We start from the raw sequence: 18,657 nt of genomic DNA, 5'->3' as shown, positions 1-18,657 counted from the left end.
CTCGGCTCTTCACCAACATGTCGTCCACGTAGACTTCCATGTTCCGGCCGATCTGGTCTTTAAAAATCTGGCTGACCAGCCTCTGATAGGTGGCCCCAGCGTTTTTCAGGCCAAAGGGCATCACCTTATAGCAGTAGGTGCCCTTGTCGGTGATGAAGGCCGTCTTCTCCTCGTCTTCTGGCGCCATTCGGATTTGATTGTATCCTGAAAAGGCGTCCATAAAAGTTAGCAGTTGGTGTCCCGAGGTGGAGTCGACGAGCTGGTCGATGCTCGGGAGGGGGAAACTGTCTTTTGGGCAGGCCTTGTTCAGGTCGGTGTAGTCCACACACATACGCCATTTTCCGTTGGCCTTCTTTACGAGGACTATGTTGGCGAGCCAGTCCGGGTAGGAGACCTCCCGGATGAAGCCGGCTCCGAGGAGTTTGTCCACCTCCTCGGCCGCAGCTCGTTGTCGCTCGGGGGCGGAGCCTCTTTTCTTCTGCTTTATAGGCCTGCTGGTTGGTTTCACCTGAAGTCGGTGGACCATGACCTCAGGGTCAATTCCTGGCACGTCCGCGGGCGACCAGGCGAAGACGTCGGCATTATCCCGCAGGAAGCTGACGAGGCGATCCCTCTCATGGGCGCCGAGGCCGGAGCCGACCTGCACGGTTAGCTTGGGAAAATTTTCTCGTAGTGGGATTTGAATAAGGAGCTCACCGGGCTCTACTTGCTTCTTCCAGGGGGCGTCCCTTGCATCGAGGGTTTCTATGGGGAGTGAGGGGCGCGTCGGGCGGTCTGGCGCCTCAGCTGGTTGTTTCACTGTGTGGGCCGCCATGTAGCATTGCTTGGCGACCAGTTGGTCTCCGCGGACCTCGCCTACTCCTTGGCCGGTGGGGAACCGCATGAGTAAATGGCGGGTTGAAACCACGGCTCGAAGGGTGTTTAACCCTGGGCGCCCAAGGATGGCGTTGTAGACCGAGGGCAGACGGACCACCAAGAAGTCCATCCTCACAGTGCTCTCCCGGGGGGCGAGGCCAACTGTGACAAGGAAGCTAGCCTCACCTTCAACCGAGACCGCATCTCCGGTGAACCCGACTAGCGGGGCATTGATTCTCCGGAGATGTCTTCCTGTCAACCCCATTTTTTGGTAGGCATGGTAGTACAAAATGTTGGCTGAACTTCCATTGTCAACTAGGACACGCTTTACATCAAACCTATTTACAATCATGGAGATGACCACAGCGTCATCGTGAGGGGTCTCGACCCCTTCTAAGTCCTCGTCCGAGAACGAGATGACTTCATCAGTACGTGGGCGCTTCGGGGGTGTTCCCTGGGCGGCCGTTCCTGCCGAGGCCCGCCCGATCATGTTGATGGTGCCGGCGATGGGCCTGTTGTCGCCTGGATTTTCGGTTGGTGCGACATTCTCCGCCGGCCTTCTTTCCTCAGGTCGATTCCTCACGAACCGGTTGAGTACTCCCCGTCGGATAAGCGCTTCTATCTCGTCCCGGAGTTGGAAGCAGTCCTCCGTGTCGTGCCCACGGTCTCGGTGGAAGCGGTAATACTTCCTGGTATTTCGGGGAAATCCCGTGTCTCGCATAGGAGGCGGGGGTCGGAAGAAGTCCCGACCCTCAATTTCCATCAGGATCTCGGCCCGGGGAGCATTGACGGGTGTATAGTTCTCGTACCTCGCCTGGTACGTCCGGGGCCGTGGTTGAGACCTCGGACGAGGAGGTGTCCTCTGCTGAGGTCGCCCCTGCTGACGGGGCGGACTCCTCAGTCTGGGGAGATTTTTCTCTCTGCGGGGAGACCGGCTCCTTTGTCGGCCGCGCTCCTCGCGGCGCTTCTTCTGCTTCTTAGAGGCGGGCTCGATTGCTCCCCGCCTGGAGGCGACTGCCTCCTCGGCCTTGGCATACTTCCGGGCTCGGGCCAGCATTTCGGTGAAGTCGGCCGGGAAGCTCTTCTCGATGGAGAAGAGGAATCGGTAGGAGCGAACCCCAGTTTTCAGAGCCGACATGGCTATCGACTGGTCTAGCTCGCGGACCTCCCATGTGGCGGCGGTAAAGCGGTCCAGGTACTCTTTGAGGGACTCCCCCTCCTTCTGCTTGATGTCCAGGAGGGAGTCTGATGTCCGTCGCTGGCGCCGGCTGGCAGCAAAGTTGGTGGCGAACTGCCTGCCGAGCTGCTCAAAGGAGGACACCGTGTTCGGCTTCAGTCCAGAAAACCAAAGCCGAGCGGTCCCTCGGAGGGTCGCTGGAAAGGCTTTGCAGAGTATGGCCTCCGAGGACCCTTGTAGGGCCATGAGGGCCCGATAACTCTCCAAGTGGTCGAGGGGGTCGGTGATTCCGCTGTAGGGCTCCACCTGAGGCATTTTGAATCTCACGGGAACCGGCTCGTCCTCGATCTGGCGGGAGAAGGGGGACTTGGCAGTGAACTCAAAGTCCCCTTCCTGTCTTGCCTTCTTGCCGTGGAGTGCCGCAATCTGGCGCTCCAGATGCTCAACTTTTCGGTCGAGCTCCCCCACCCGTGGGATCGTCGTTGTGGTTTGCGCCGGCCCTTGGCGGTCCGGGGCTGACTCCGCCTCGGAAAGTTGGGGTCTCCGATCGAAACCTTCTCTCGGTAACTCCCTACGGGGAGTAGCCCGTTCTCCGTTGTTGGCTCTGGAGGAGCCATGCAGATTTTGACTGGGGAGAACCGGGCCGTTGGGGAGACACTCCGGCGGGGCCTGGGCCTGCGGGGGAAGCGCCGATGAAGCTTCCACGCGCCGTAGGCCCTGCACGGCGGCGGCCAGGGCCTGGACTTGCTGTACCAGGGCATTGAACTGTTCCAGCTGGACCTGAGGACCTGGATCAGCTGGGGTTGGGAAATTCTGGACGGAGTGTCCAGGACTTTGCGGGGGACGCCGGGAGACGTTAGAGGCTCCCTTACTTCTCAACTTCATGACTGCTACTCGGGCCCTTCCTCTAGCGCCAACTGTTGCTGGAAATTGGACCCGGGGGCAATCTTCGGTCGAGGAGAGGGAGCGGGAGGTGGTTACTCACGGTGGGGCGGTGGTTCGTCGACGGGCGGCGTCCTCCGTCTGGGGCGATCGGCGAGAAGGAGCGGCTGATTCCCGCGGCTGGGCGACGATCCGACAGTGGGCGGCGTCCTCCGTCTGGGTACCTGCACACGAGCCGGTGGCCGGGTCTCCCGGCGCCGGCCCTCCGACGCTCAAGTCAGGGAGGGGGCAAATCGTGTAGAGTAGAGGTAAACGGTGCGCCTCTCCAGTATCGATTTTCCAACCCCCTTTTATAGACCGGGGGTCGGTTTACCTGCGATGTAACGGGGCGAAGCCGTAGTACGGCTCGGCATGTCGTTCAGGTCGGCGCTTGGTCAGGCGAATAATTGCACTGATGTCGGCGATGAGGGCGTTGTACAACCCGAACTAGCACGCTACCAGGCGAATTTATTGCATCAGTGTCGGAGGTATGGCCGAGATCAGAGACTTATCACAGTTGACTAGACCCTGCTGGGCTTATTTGCCGTGGAGAGCTGGGAGTCCGTAGATGACAGGAGTCACGTGCATTAATTGTTGAGTGAGCCGGAGATCCACATTTATTGTGGAGTAAGCCGGAGATCCGCATTTATTGTGGAGTAAGCCGGAGATCCGCATTCATTGTGGAGTAAGCCGGAGATCCATATTTATTGTGGAGTAAGCTGGAGATCCATATTTATTGTGGAGTGTGCCGGAGGATCACAGCGGTCATGCGCAATAAATGCCGGAGGGGCGTCATAGTACGGTCTCTGGCCGGACCTCGGAGACGTATAGCCGTAGTAGGTGGCTGACAAAAGTAGGCCTCGGGCATTGGGGTTTCTCTTAGGTCGGAGGTTCCGAGTTCGGGTGCCGACTTCGGCCTTCCAGGGTCGACGATTGTGCGGCTTCTTTGGGGCATTCGTGTCATTTGGGGGAAAAACCTTATTCCCCCAACACTGGCAAAAGCAGATCGCATGAAATGAGGCTCTTTTTTAACTGTTCTGAAAACTAAAAAGAAAAAAAATATAGGAAGTACCTATGAAAATTTTTGCAAGGTACTGAAACTAGAATTTCTGCCAAATAACACCGTACCACTCCATCCCACCTCTCATAAGAAAATGCAGCTGCGTCTTGCTCCCAATCTTCTTCTCAGAAAAGAGATCATAGCGGTTATCTTGTTTGTTTATATAACCAGAGCTTTTTTTATATATATAATATATATTTGCAGGAAGAAGAAGAGTTTGTCTGAAATATATGTAATCTTCTCTGAAAAATAATAGATACCTCACTGATATAAAATATAATAAGAGGGGTTAATCATAAATTTATGCAATGTTTTAGATGGCCCAGAGATTCTGTTAGATGATGGCATGATGGGACCAAGTCAAGCAGAACCTGGCCTTGTAGCCACTTCTCATGCTGCTTCTGCCATGAGTCTTATAGAGCGACGGACTGGTGGAGGTGTACTTTATCATTAGAGGCTCGAACTTCAGGATAGTTATTGCTGGTGGGTACTAGATCTTCAACACTTCTGATCTGGAGGCGGAATTGAAGAGGGGAGGCTTGTGGGTTGGGGAGAAGGAGTTGCTCCAATATATGCTGTTTTTTGATTTTTTTTTTTGATGTATCCATATTTAGAAATGTATAAGTCATCTAAAAGAAAAAAAAAGAGATTGAAGGCTCATGAACTCTCTACCAGTGAATAAATTGATGGCGGCATGGGCTCTATTTACAACCAAAAATTAATCGGCCACCAACTAGAGTAAATGGTCAAAGTTACTAGGTCGATCGGGATTTAGTTAATTATTTCTGCTGTGATACTTGAAAGACTCAATATTTGGTCACTTGTTGCTCACGTGAGAGTCCACATGTGGGTGGTGGTTTATCGCTCAAATTAACTTATTATTTGCCAGAACAACTACCTGAATGGGAATTATTGTAACAAGAAAATACTGGTAAATACTTAAAAAAAAAAAGAGTTATCATGATAAGAAATTATCTCCTAAAGAAAGTTATTATTGGAAATAATTTCCAATCTATGTGGTAATTAAAAAAGATCCATTTGATCCTCTTCAACATATTTCAGCATTACGACACTTCTATCGAGCACGATCACTTGCTATCTTACAGTTTTATTGACTGCTTGTTATTCAAAATTTTTCTTGACACTGTAGTCATCTTCCAAAAATCAATAGATAGATTGCCACCAAGGTGGTAGCCTAGTGGTACTGGGCGGAAATTCTAACCTCATGGTCCCAAGTTCGAGTCGCTGCGGCGACAATTAAAATGTGGCTTCGACCACTGCTTGGACATGAGATATAGGACCGCTCTTGGACACCTAGTAGCCAGGGTAGTGCCAGATGCGACGTACTCCCACTTGGGACTCGGCATGGATGTTGAGGTTCTTATAAATTCGAGGTTCGACATGCTTGCCCAAATTCTATCCACACATAGATTTCAAATAATTTATGATGTTCGCAGTGGGCATCTTTCTATTATTGAGAAAGTACTTCAAATCTCGCATCCAAACAAGGGAGTCCGCTTACTCATTCTTCTTTTATATGGGATTCGAGCGACAAGATAGGTCATGGTTGGAGCAGTGGATATGACTTATTCTTCTCTCTCTTATCATAATTAATTCTTTTATTCCTCATAGCTTGGTAAACAAATATAGAAAACAGCTATTATTGAATATGATAAAAATATTAAGTTCACTGGGTAGGAACATAAAAGAAGAAAGAGATGGACAATCGTAGACTACGTTCAAAGAAACTTAATGTAACCCAGCCTACAATTGGACAAGAACTTCAATAGTTAGCATTCATTTACCATTAATCTTATGCATGAGAGTGACCTATAAAATAGACAATTTAAAGATGGATTCCAAGATGAATGTAAGCTGATGCATTACCATGGAATCTATAATCACTATTAACAAACAAACAACCATTTTTCTTTCTGTTTATGCTTGATCGGTATTCAAATCGATACTCGAACAAAAGATGCGCCTGGCTCCTCAGATAACAGGTTCAAGTTAGGATGTCAGACACTGGTCTTGAAGTTGAGAGAAGTGTAAATTTAAACAGGGGAAAATGATGTCTCTGGGCACCCGGAGACTGAATACTTGGATAAGTACATTTAGATTGTACAATGCGAGGGAGCCGGAACTCATAAAAACTGCAGACCTGTCGATAAAATACAATAATGACATTGATACCAGAAAGCTTTTTCTTCTGAATCACACGGCAGATGTAGATTAACTATTTGTATGGAGAGTTGGATCTCTTAAACTCTGAATCATACAAGGTAGAATCCTCTCCTAGCACCCTTTCATACGGTTTGAGGATTCAGGGAGGCTAACAAGGTTGTTGACTAGGTGGCCTCATATATAGCCAGTCGCTTTGGAAGTGCCCTGTGGGTTGGGAAGAGAAAATTGTTAGAGCACTCAGAGACTTCTTGTTTTCTGACATTATTGAAAATATCCGTAGTAAAATTGTATGAATTATCTGTTTTAGCGGATAAAAAAAAACATGCAGCACCCACCACCATAACAAATATCAATAACCACTACTCGTATGGATGTGCAGAGAAGTCAGGCTCATCTGGTTTCTGTAACTTGGGCATGTCGATGCCCTTGATTTTCTGAGCTCCCTTTCTTGTGCTGGCAGCGAACTTTGAAGCCAGAATCATCACCTCAAGATTCTGTTTAAGAAGGGAAGGATTGGTGGAGCTTGAGTTGCTGTCCTCTTCCTCCTTTCCTGCCTCATCAGCAGCTTGTTCATCTGACTGGGAGGAGAATGACTCCCGCATGCTAAGATCCCTAGCCATCTTTCTCCTCTTGAACCGATGCCAAGCCGCTTGAATGGAGCAAGCCGCCCATGTTCTCCAATGGGGGGAATAGAAGCGGAAAGTGTGCTGTAGTTTCTTGCTATGAAGCCGCCTAAACTGGTTGGCGACAAACTTTAGGTCTTCTGCTCGCAGGGCAAAGGCCTCGACTTCAACAAGGGCTCTTACAGTGCGAGTGGACGAAGGCAAGTTGACAGCTGACTTTGGAACCAGAGCCCAGGCAAGCAGTTCCTCACCACAGAAGCCACCGGGTCTCAAAGTTATGGAATTAAAGAAACCTGTTCGGCCCCCATTGGTAGTGGAGCTCTCTAATCTCCCACGGATGATAAAGAGCATTTCTGTCACAGGGTCGCCCTCTCGAACGATGTAGGTACCTTCAGTGCTCAAGGAGGATACCAGACGTTCGCATATGGCGTCAAGAAGCTGATCATCCATTTGTGAGAAAAAAGGGACCTGCAATTTGGAATTTTGGGAAAAAGAAAAGGCTTGTAAACATAAGAAAATCAGTCTATATATGAAAACACATAAGATGTTAGGAGTCGGACAGCAAAAATGAACTGCGGATATCTAACAAGGTGGCATAGCTTTTCAAACCCTGTTTAGCTTATTTTTCCAAAAAATAAGGTTATTTTCATCAGTTGAAACTAAGATGCGAATCCTTGCAACTATAAAAGTCTCAACAATTCTGCCCGTAGAAAATTTTTTACTTTCTAACCCAGATCACACCCATGCACAATATAACCTTAACATATAATTTTTTTTTTAAAAAAAAAAACATACCACATCCATGACTAACAGTAAACAGAGCAATCTGTTAGCATATCTTCTATGCCTAACCTACACTCTAGACTTGTACTTGCCAAATTGTATACTATTTCGTCCCCTTTCCCCAGGTCACGAAGGTTCAGACCACACCTCATAGTTCCCTTTCATATCTCGTTATATGATGCCATCCTAGAATTAGGACACCTTCACAATTCCACCGCTACTCCCTGATGACATCCTCAGAACCAACCTCCTGCTTCTCAATAATAAAATTCTCTACCAGCCATAGTTGCAGTGCCCCAATTCCCACCAACTTTCAGTAGATCAAATCTGGTGTTGGGAGAAGAATTATAGGGATAATATTGGGGTCCCTTGAATCTTCATATTTTCTCTGATAATTTTGCTTCCAGTTTTAAAATATATCTCCATAGTTGCAGTGCCCCAATTCCCACCAACTTTCAGTAGATCAAATCTGGTGTTGGGAGAAGAATTATAGGGATAATATTGGGGTCCCTTGAGTCTTCATATTTTCTCTGATAATTTTGCTTCCAGTTTTAAAATATATCTCCCTGATAATCATGACAACTTCAGCTTATGTACCACTCAATTAACAGTTTAAGCTTGCAGGTAATTTCTGGTGCTAATATAATAACAGACCCACTGAGATCTGCGGAAAAAGCCACAGTTTCGAGGAGGAGGAGGAGGAGGAGGAGGAGGAGGGAGAGGGGGGGGGGGGGGGGGGGGGACTTTGTGTGTTGTGGTGCATAGGGGTTATGTAGTATTATCAAGTCCAATTATCATAAGGTCCGAAGTAATTATAGTGTGTCATAAATGGGATTCAACCTAAAATTTCTAATGGCTGCTTGATTTCTTTTTAGATTTCCATTTGCATTAGTTTGGCATGCTAACCATACCTACACAGAAAGTAAAATAAACCCTAGGGCAAGTTTCAATGAGAACGAAAACTTGACACTTTAAATTGGACCTCATCAAGCAGAATGAAGGCATTGGCCAAAATTAATGTAAAATCACAATCTTTTTTATGATAAAAATGGATTATATATTTAAGTTAGGCATTTCATCAAGCATGCCCCTCTCTTTTCCCCATTTTTTTGAAGAAACAGGGGGCATCAAAATAAATCTAAAGTAGAATTCACACATCTTTTAGGAAGGCAAAGTTATCTGCCATAAGTTGGTATCTAAAGATGTCCGGGTTGCGTGCTTACAAACAACATTCGAACAAAAGAAAAATTTGTCAAGGAAACAAATCATGTTATTGTGACATAACTTGCATATTTTTCATAAGAACATAATCTCATTAGCTTCTCATTCAAAGGAAAGAATACTAGTTATTTTCTATGGCAACGATAAAAATTGTCAATGATTGAGCAAGAGACTAATATATTCTCCCCTGATGTTGGATCATAACTAGCCTTCCTTGAAAGATGTTAATGAAGAAGCATGATTCGCATCTTATGGCAATACAAGTTCGTCCATGTCATTACATATACGACTCAATAACTGGATAAGAAACTATGCTGAACATTTTTTTTTTGATTGTTGGGTATATGAATCAACACATTTTAGTTGCATGAAATTCCATTGGTTAAGTTAAGGCAAGGTTGCATTTGAATGCTCAAAACAGAAAAAAATCAAATTAACTAACATTAGGATAGAGGAAATTCGAAAATAAAAAAAAAGGATCAAACAAAGAACAAGTATCTGTAAATGAGGTGAACAACGGCATTTTACATTGGATAATGCTTTTTATCTTCTATTTCTAGGATCTAGGATTAATTAGATAAGAAATAATCAATTAAATCAACTGTCTCTCCATAGTTCATAAAGAAAAAAGGAATCTGAAGGATAAGTCCTTTTTCCTCCATGAACAAAGGAAGACCTCTGCATCCTCAGTTCAGATATTATAACTTCACATGTAGATTAAAACTGATGGCATCCTTCAAAGTTCATTATTTTTTGCAGAACATGTATGTTACTTATATTCTTGTCGGCTTCATGTGCATTTGCACATGCAGTCTTGCTAGTAGACACACACATGTACATACATATATATTATGTGTATATACAAGTATATGGTATCAAAAAGGAAGATTTCCAACAATACCAGTGTTCCTATCTATTGAGATCTAGATAAAAGATGGGGTTAAAATTATACCCGTCGAACAAGGTCCAAGCAGAGGTGACGTTGAATATCTCGTCGAAGGTCTGCAGGCAAGGATTGCAATATAGATTCTTCATCCACGCCCCGTGTAGCAAGCCACTTATATTGAACAAAACGCCTCACCCGTTCCCGCAGATCATGAGGAAGCTGGCGATGTCTCATCCACTCTTCCGTATCTCTCCGCTTTAGCCTCCATTCTTCAAGCCTTACAGTTATAGATTGCAGGTAGGTCTGAAATATAATAGAATTTTATAGATGAGAGAAAAGTAGTAATGTTATTCAACCTAGAAGCCTGAAACAAGCAAACAGGAAGTCAAATATTCATTTTGACAATTTCGTGGTTTCAATTTTAAATCAAATAGGGAAGTGTGTGCCAAGCATGACACTGCATGCCATGATACATACTGTGCCAGCACCAGACCAGCATGTAATACCTCAAATATATACAAGGCTAAGCATTGGAAGCATAAGATGACCCCAGATATGTATGTATGGTGTGTGACATGCCAGGCAGTTTTCCGGTTATATGGCTAAGAATGTTACAATGCAAGTAAACGAGCATTGGCACCATAACCATAAAAAAGATACCCTAATCCGCCATAAAGGGAACAAACCTTATACACAAAATAATAAACTCAGACAGAAATGCAGCATAAATAATATAAATGCAGCTACTTCCAAAAAATTGATATAAAATAAATTAAAGCACAACAACAATACAATAGAAAGCAGGGATAATGTACCAAATGACAAGTGGCCAATGCCTCGCCTAACAGATAACAGCAACCGCAACCAAATCAACAAACCTTATATAGTTTGGATCACCTTTTATGAATTTATTGCACACAAATTTCATCCAGGATTTGTTAAGCCGCCCATCTTTTTTACCACTTGCAACCAAAATCCAGAATTCTCTCCCAATCAAGCCCTTCCTCTTTTTTAAATCCTTACCCACTCCTCTCTTTTACTTTGAGAAAAGCCGCCTCCTGTTCATCATACTACATTAAAAATCTGCTTCGTGGCTTCTAGCAGCCGACATAATGTAATGCACCTGGATTTATGTGTTGATTGGATAATTAATTTTATGGAGGCTCAAGTTCTTCATTCCGCATATTTTGCAGATTTCAGTAAGCCAATAAATTCAAAAACTAATCCACTGATGGTTTCAGTTTTAGTGTTCCTCTGAATATTTTTTTTCCCTTCAACTAAAATCCTCTTGACGAGAACACAGAATTGAATGTACTAAATAACCGCTGTTTTTGGAAGGCAGCATTCCATTATGTCATCCACATGCTTTTGTGTCCACAGATAGAACAGTTCTTTTGGCTTCTCTAAACCTTTCCACTCTGCAAAGATGTCCATATTCCATAAAGGCACATAAGATATAGCAAAACTTTCTAAATAAGGTAAGTTGACAAAGGAGGGAAAATTATGGCTATGTGCATAATATTTTTTCAGTGAAGAGCATTGGGATTATTATGTAAATGACGCATAACAACACAATTTTTAAAACATAATCTTCTATGTGCTGTCCCATATGGCACGATCGTTTCTCCAAAAAGTAACATGCCAATATTGGATTTTTGAATATCAGCAATCAAATCCTAATGAAAAAGATTTATAAGTAAAAAGTAATCTTTATGATACCTATAACTAGCTGTTAGAGTAAGTGGCTCATATTTTGAGTGGTACGGAGCAAAGTGACGGCATCTGCCTGCTTATTGGGCAAAACAGTCTACTATTTGTTTACCAAGGACACTGATATGGTTTGGGGGTGCGGGGGCAACGCCCCGCGGTACGGTACAAGGGTATTTTTGAGAGTTTCAAAAATATATGCATCAGAGCTAGGGTTTAAGTATAAATATCTTGTAACCCTTGTTATTTTTGACATAGTGAAATTACAGCCACTTTGCTCCCGCGGACATAGGCACATTGCCGAACCACAAATTCTTGTGTTGATCTCTCTTCCTCTTTCTCTCAATTCTTCGTATTGTTCATCATAGATCCCTGCGATTTACCCAACACTAGCATTAAAATTTGACTGCAGAAAAGACTACCTACAGCACACTTAAACCAGACAAATGTCCATTCAAACATCCAAAGTCTTGCCTAAGTCAAAACCCACATGATTGCACTCTGAACATCATTGTCTACATGCTAATGTCAATACAATTAGGAACAAATATACAGAGAAAGGTGCTGAAAGAAAACCAAGAAGTGATAAATTTTGGCCTAAGAATAAATTACTAATGACAAAAAGTGAATTGGGGCTCGCCCTCACACCCTCTGCTTAGCAACCAGAGATTCTGGATTCAATTCTTTGGTGGTGCATCTCCAAAATTCCTGGACCTAGGTAATTATAGTGCAGGTGGGTCTCCCTCCCTTTCTCTCTCTCAAAAAAGACGACGCCCAAGATTCTTTGGTAGTTGACAGCACCAAACCATGTCCAGAACAAAATCAAACCTGTTTTTGCACCTAGTGAATGCATGTAGGGACAGGAAAAGCGAGACAGATTGTAGGTCATCTTAATTACAGTCCTGAAGAAATTTTACCAATTGAAAGAGATATAATAATGATCTGAAGTAATCTAGTTGCTAAGATCAAAGGCAAAGTACTGACCTCATGCTAAACAATATGGCAACAATCAACTGCTCTTTTATAACAGCTATCCAGCACTATAACAATTCAGGAATCACTTTCATGCAGACTTGACTAATTAACCAAGAACTGGACATTGTTGAAAGAAGTAACATAATATGATCGAATAAAGAAAAACTGGAAATCTGCCTATTTTTTACCTGCATGTTTCCAATTAAATGTGCAAATAAGACAAGGCCAAGAATGGCAATGAGTATAGCAAACGATGTCTCCCCAATGAAGGTGCTTGTATTCAAAGTCTGACCATACGAGCTGACAACAGAAAGAGAGACACATTAAAAGTCTTAGATGACATGTCAATTAAGAAGAATTCCTGAATAGCAATGATAGACATTGACAAATTAAATCAACCTTTTCTTTGTTAAGTCATGCCACGAAAACATTCTTGCAAAAATCTTGCACCGAGGCAACTAAAAGGGAAACTCAAAAGTGGACCAAAGCACACATTTTTTCAATCCAATATGGAATAGACTTCAAACTGCCAGTAAAAATGCTATAATTCTAGTATACCCTTGTGAGATTTATCCCCTGAAGCCTTGCCAACCCAACTTACTGGTTTAGTAACTGCAATCAGCTTGCTTTTCCCTGTTTTTCTAGCTAAATGAATAAAGACAGGAAATGATTTCCAAGAACCTGACCTCACAATATTTGTAAAGATCTCATTTTTTAAAGAAATTATGTAGTAAATAAGCAAGATTTGACTAGATCGGATAACAAACAAGAACATATAGGACATCCAAATGAACTATATGTGATTGTAACATTGTTCATATTACTCGTATTTTTGGAGCGGGTGGGGGGCATGCCCATCTTGGAGTGTTTGGAGAAAAGACCAGAAAAGGCACCATATGTTGGTTTTCATAATGCGAGCATTTCGAGAAATGACAAAAAAAAGGGACACCATAACAGTTCCATATTGGCTTTCATATGGAGAAATACCAGGAGGGAAACAAAATCATACCTCAGATTTTGCAAACCCCACCAAAGGCAATAGAAATACTTCTTTATGAACCCCAAGGAGACAGCATCGTTGGTTAATGCAGGTGCAAAAATGCCATAGTTGAAAGAAATATCAGAGTTACTCGCATCACAGTTTGTAAAAACAGCTGTGTTATTTGCCCAGATCTGCCGATCACTTCGGTTTGAGGACTCACAGTCCAAAAACTTAAGATCACATAATGGTGTACCCTGAGTGCCATTCTCCTTCCTGCATTCTGATTTCCAGCATGTTGTCTGTCGTTCAACTGATAGCAAGTACCATGATGCTCCTAAAACCTGAGTAGATAGAACTTAATTCAGTAACGACCTTAAATTAGAGTACCAACCAAACATATTGAATATAATCGGGAAGTAGTACATCCTATTGTAATGTCCAACAATATCACATAAAGTAATTTATGCAAGCTAAGTATGGGAAAGTTACATACATGGCTGGCTATCATGTAAAGTAATAGATTGTATGCAGCTCCCGCCCAAGCAGTCTTTGTAACAACTCCAGCAGCCTTAATAATTTGGTAACTTAGTGGAAATATGAGATATAATCTTGGAATATATTGAATTAGAACAATCAGAGCAAGCGCATTACTATCATGATCAGCCCTTGAGTTTCTACTTGCTGGTATCACTAGCCAAATAACAATCTGCAAAAGAGAAACAAAAGAAAAAAGGAGTGTCAGGGAAACCGTTAGCCTTCAAAACAGAAAGTACAACCTGATGACAACACCTATTCATGTTTACAACTTTTGGAGCTCAAGAAATATTCATAACAGAACAAATTCTCTTCCAGATAATCTTTTATGCTCCATCAAGGGTAAGCTCGAGTTTTTTGGCAGAAGCTACAAATATGGTTTTAATAATGCTGTTATCCCATTATAATACACCTTCAGAGAAACTGCTATAACTTGTAGTGGATACAGTGGCTGTTATTTACCCAAGTCTGTCTAGACTGAAAGTATTTGAAATTAAAATAATGACATTTATAGGGTCCGTTCATCGCCATTGTAACGAACAGACAATAAAAAATTATCTTTTGTTTCCTGTACCTATTTCCAATTCCTTTCGTTCATAAAAGTACTTTTCAGATGTGCGAGATTGTTTTGCATGAACAGAAAAACAACCTATCAGAAATTCATCTTACAGATATGGCCCATATTTTTGACTAGCCAATACACCCATGTAGAACAGCAGGGTTTGTAAGATATCAAGGCATGAAAATGTAGGCTATCAGCATTAGGGGCTCTTCCAAGTTTTCAGCATAGTTCAACAAAAGGAAGCCTAGACTTCTGTGCAACTGCATGCACAAAATTTAATATATCTTGCAGGGGTTTGGAGCAGTGGCAGTCAAATATTACATGTGATATCCTTTAAACAACTGCCCAAAGGTGCCAATTTTACTTTACTCATTTCATTCAGTCCAAGGCTCAACTTCAGTATATAAGGAAAGGACTTAAAAGAAAATAGATGAAGAAATGTTAGAAAAGGCACAATAAAGAAACAAAATGTAAACGCTTGCAAATTTAGCTTTCTATCGGTTATGTAACACATTATATATGACTTGAAGGTTTATGAAGAATTCCTCTCTAACTTGTGCATTAGAGATGCATATAGCTTTCTAAATCAAGCCTTGTCTTCATCCATATTTTTGTTATTGACTAGATAAGAATAGCTGTCTAGCTTGAAAATTATGAGTATTCCCAGTCTGACATTCATGGTCCCATCACAGTCTCCAAGTAATAGGAAACAACTAGTTAGTCAATAATTATTACAATGTTACAATCGGCAAAAACATGACCCCAACAGGAAAACTTTGATTTTACAACTAGTTAGTCAATAATTATTACAATGTTACAATCGGCAAAAACATGACCCAACAGGAAAACTTTGATTTTGCTACAAGTGTGCTACAACTAAACGGATTTACAAGTCAACATAAAAGTATTTCAATAAGGAAGATTACATTCTTAATTTTGATTTTGTTATAAGTTAATGTTTTAATCATTTAGGGTCAATTGAAGTGGGTCCTTTGGTGCTTTTGGCTTTTTTTTTTATATATATAAAGGGCTCAATGAAGCTCCAAAATAAAGAAGCCCTTGTCTCAAGAAGTTTCCTCCAATATCTTGTACACCCTTTTTTCCCTTACTATGATTTTCTCAATCCAGAATCTAATCCTAAGGGATACGCTAGTTCTTTTCCTATGAAAGCTGCAAGAATGTTCCTTTAAGAGTTACCATATTGTAGCAGGATGAATTGTTAAAAAGAACTTAAGCAAAGAAGCGAAGCATTTTCATGCACATGAGGGTTATTTTCAACAATTTAAACACTAAACTTGACAGCGAAGCTATAGATTTTAGCTAAATGTTATAAATTTCATAAAATTTGATTAAATTATATCTATTTCTCTATTTTTATTTTATTTTTAAAAGTGTATGTCCATATCAATCTGCTTCTTGCATTTCATATCTAGCTTATCTGAGTGACACCATTTATAACAATGAAATTTTAGAGATAAAAAACATCAACAATTCAATAATCTTTGAAAAGATCAACTTTGAAAGAGAAGTGAGAACATACCTGTGGTAGAGGCAACGCGGCTGCAACGTCTACAAAAAAATCAGATCTCAAATATCTCCTAGCAATCTTTTTAGGATCCATCACAAGCTCTCCCCGCCCAAACACCCTGGAACTTGGTGCTACATAAGCAGTCCGAAACTTTATAGCTATGTGCAGTACATAGAATAAATCAGCAAGCGTCCGGAAAAAAGTTACAACAATGCTAAGACAATAGTCCATCCTAATACATGAAGTTTTATCACCCTTTCTGACTGAAGGCAAATAGAAATATAGAGGATCTATGAAGAGAGCAACCAAGCATGAGACAAGGAAAACCCGATTCCATTTTAATACAAGGTCACTTCCTGGATCAAGTATACGCTTTCTCCATGGCTCATGATCCTCAGCGAAAACCTTGGACTTTCCAGAACTCCCACTACCAAATCTACTCGTCACAATTCCTCCAGGTTTTGCAATCTGGTAAATGGGTTTGGCTGGGTTTTGCTTCTCATCAGGATAGAACCTATGTAACAAAAAGCACATCAAAACCATTACAAAGCTTCAAACAGATTGATAGATTAGATCAAATGATGAGTCTTGCTTGATGCTGGAACCTTGGACTTGTTAAGAGAGAGAGGGGGGGGGGGGGGGGTGGCTTTCTTCGATTCTAACAATGAGTTAGACATAACAAATGGTGGGTTTTGCTTCACTCCGTAGTTGCATCAGAAAAACCCCAAACCCCAGAAATATAAGTTAAGCCCGTAAAATTAGGGGCAAGTAAATCAAGGATCTTCTTCAATTTTTCAGCTCAATCTGTAAGACCAAATCAAGAAACCCTAGTAAAGACTATTGCACAAAGAGAATCAGGAGAAGTTGTGCTGGGTTTTAATTTTCCCAACGTCGTAACCACATCAAAATCAAATCTTTTTAACTGCGTTTCTCCATGAAGGTAAAGCAATAAGTGTTTGTCTACTCTTTATCTTGCGATTCTCTCTCAGTTCATGAAAGCATAAATAAGAGAGAAGTAGGCTGCAGGTCTAGTTCATTTCAGGATGCGAAAAGAATGAAATCGCTGATGGCCTCTGCCGGACTTCAATCCTTAATCTAAGAACCACATCAAGATCGGATCTTTTCGACTGCGTCTTCCTAAAAGAAACAACGAAGAGCATTCGTACACTCACCTTACGGTTCTCTCCCTCTTGAGCTCCATCTCATCATCAACTCTCTTCGAGCCAAACATCGCGTCGTATCGTGTCGAACTCACGGCGGATCTACAGAAGGCCGCGCCCTCGACATCGAGCGAACCCTCGAGCAACCACGGAAACCCCCGTCATCGATTCCAAGAGGGGGCGCAAGAAAGCCGATCCGAAAAGAGAGCAAAGATGACACCTTTTGCTCAACCGCGAATGGATCTCCTTTTCTCAGCTGGGAGTGGGTCCAAAACGCAAAAGAAAGCTTCTGGATGCCAGCATAAGCCGGCGGCGGCGCGGGAGAAAGAGATTAAGAGAGATCCTCTGATTCCGGCCGGAAGGGAGACACGGGGACGAAGAGCAGGGCTTGAAAGAGGAACTTTTTTTTAAAGAAAAGTTCTGCAGGCAGTTTCTTTTCTGATGATGACAAAAAGAGCTCGGAAGGGGAGGGTAACGGAAGAAAAGCAAGGAGAAAAGCTTTGTTATTTATTTATTTTTCGTTATTTTTACATAAAAAATAGACTCGGACATGGACAGGCAGCGTCGCTCGCACGTTCTCGAATCGAGATTTTTTAAAAAATTTCCCGGACTTAACGGGATAATAATTGTCGGATTTTCGTTGACTACGGAGGAAAACAGGACAGAAAACGTAGGAACGCGTTGCCCGGATTCGCTATAGTTCGTTCCCTGCCTTCTTAATCAATTACAATTAAAACTTATCGCAATATAAATAAACTCCTCATTCCTCAGGATCTCGAGCTGTTTTCCATTTCCATTCAAATGCACTTTTCTTCTTTGTCGAACGTCTGTATCACTTCGTTTAATCCCAGATCATGCTAAGATAAATACATCATAGATTGTGTTTGCTGATAGATTAAGTTAGTCCGGAAACAATGAATAGATTAATTAATTCTTAACTTTTTAACTCAGAATAGATCAATCCACCGTATACAATGAAGTAGCTAATTCTAAATTAAAAGAAAAATGTTATTTTATTTGCCTTTCAAAATGTCTGTTCAACTTTTGAAATAAATAAAAGATAGTATATTATTATTTTTTTGAGAACTCCGACGTTATACGCTTTGACAGATTGAAATGAAATAAATGAGGTTAAAAAATCCTGATTATTCTGCAGCCAAACACGAATATAGCGTACTCGGAATCCACGGAATATATTTACAAAAGACTCGTCGGACGGAACGGGAGCGAGAGGCCTTCGCAAGAGAGAAGTAGCGTCAGGTCAAATGCTCTCAATAACGGTAGGTCAAATGCCCTTAACAATAATTTCTTACAAGAGAAGGCTGCTTTTAAAAAAAGAAGAAGAAGAAAAAAAATACTCTTAAACTATATCATTCTTTTACCGGACTCAAGCACCACTTCTTCTGGATGTAGATGTTGCCCACAATGGGGTTGCCATGACCTCACCACTTGTTTTGGATGCAGATGTCGCCCACAATAGGGGTTGCCATGACCATGAT

General features: G+C 42.4%; 1 protein-coding gene across 1 annotated transcript; it reads right to left on the bottom strand.

Annotated features, from left to right (window-relative positions):
* Positions 1 to 6,066: 6,066 nt before the first annotated feature.
* On the bottom strand, positions 6,067 to 17,681 carry LOC103710475 (putative cyclic nucleotide-gated ion channel 14). Its single transcript, XM_008796191.6, has 8 exons — positions 17,171 to 17,681; positions 16,011 to 16,512; positions 13,868 to 14,080; positions 13,402 to 13,715; positions 12,581 to 12,692; positions 9,777 to 10,013; positions 6,533 to 7,288; positions 6,067 to 6,401 (listed from the first exon to the last, which is right to left on the bottom strand). The coding sequence occupies exons 1-7, from the start codon at positions 17,227 to 17,229 to the stop codon at positions 6,557 to 6,559; spliced, it is 2,169 nt and encodes a 722-aa protein (XP_008794413.1). The 5' UTR covers positions 17,230 to 17,681; the 3' UTR covers positions 6,067 to 6,401; positions 6,533 to 6,556.
* Between the last annotated feature and the right edge of the window lie 976 nt (positions 17,682 to 18,657).

The sequence above is a fragment of the Phoenix dactylifera genome, chromosome 11 (assembly GCF_051530095.1).
Source record: "Phoenix dactylifera cultivar Ajwa chromosome 11, Ajwa_hap1_PhDact_Kaust_v1.1, whole genome shotgun sequence".
In the NCBI taxonomy this organism is placed as follows: domain Eukaryota; kingdom Viridiplantae; phylum Streptophyta; class Magnoliopsida; order Arecales; family Arecaceae; genus Phoenix; species Phoenix dactylifera.
This window is presented reverse-complemented; position numbering and strand designations above follow the sequence as displayed.

Bases quoted from the DNA above. Each gene is read 5' to 3' on its own strand.
- LOC103710475 (XM_008796191.6), bottom strand. From the start codon at position 17,229: ATGTTTGGCTCGAAGAGAGTTGATGATGAGATGGAGCTCAAGAGGGAG. The intron at 14,081-16,010 runs GTATGTTCTCAC...TCTCTTTTGCAG, and splicing joins CCGCGTTGCCTCTACCACAG to ATTGTTATTTGGCTAGTGAT. The intron at 12,693-13,401 runs GTATGATTTTGT...TTCTGTTGTCAG, and splicing joins TGGGGTTTGCAAAATCTGAG to CTCGTATGGTCAGACTTTGA.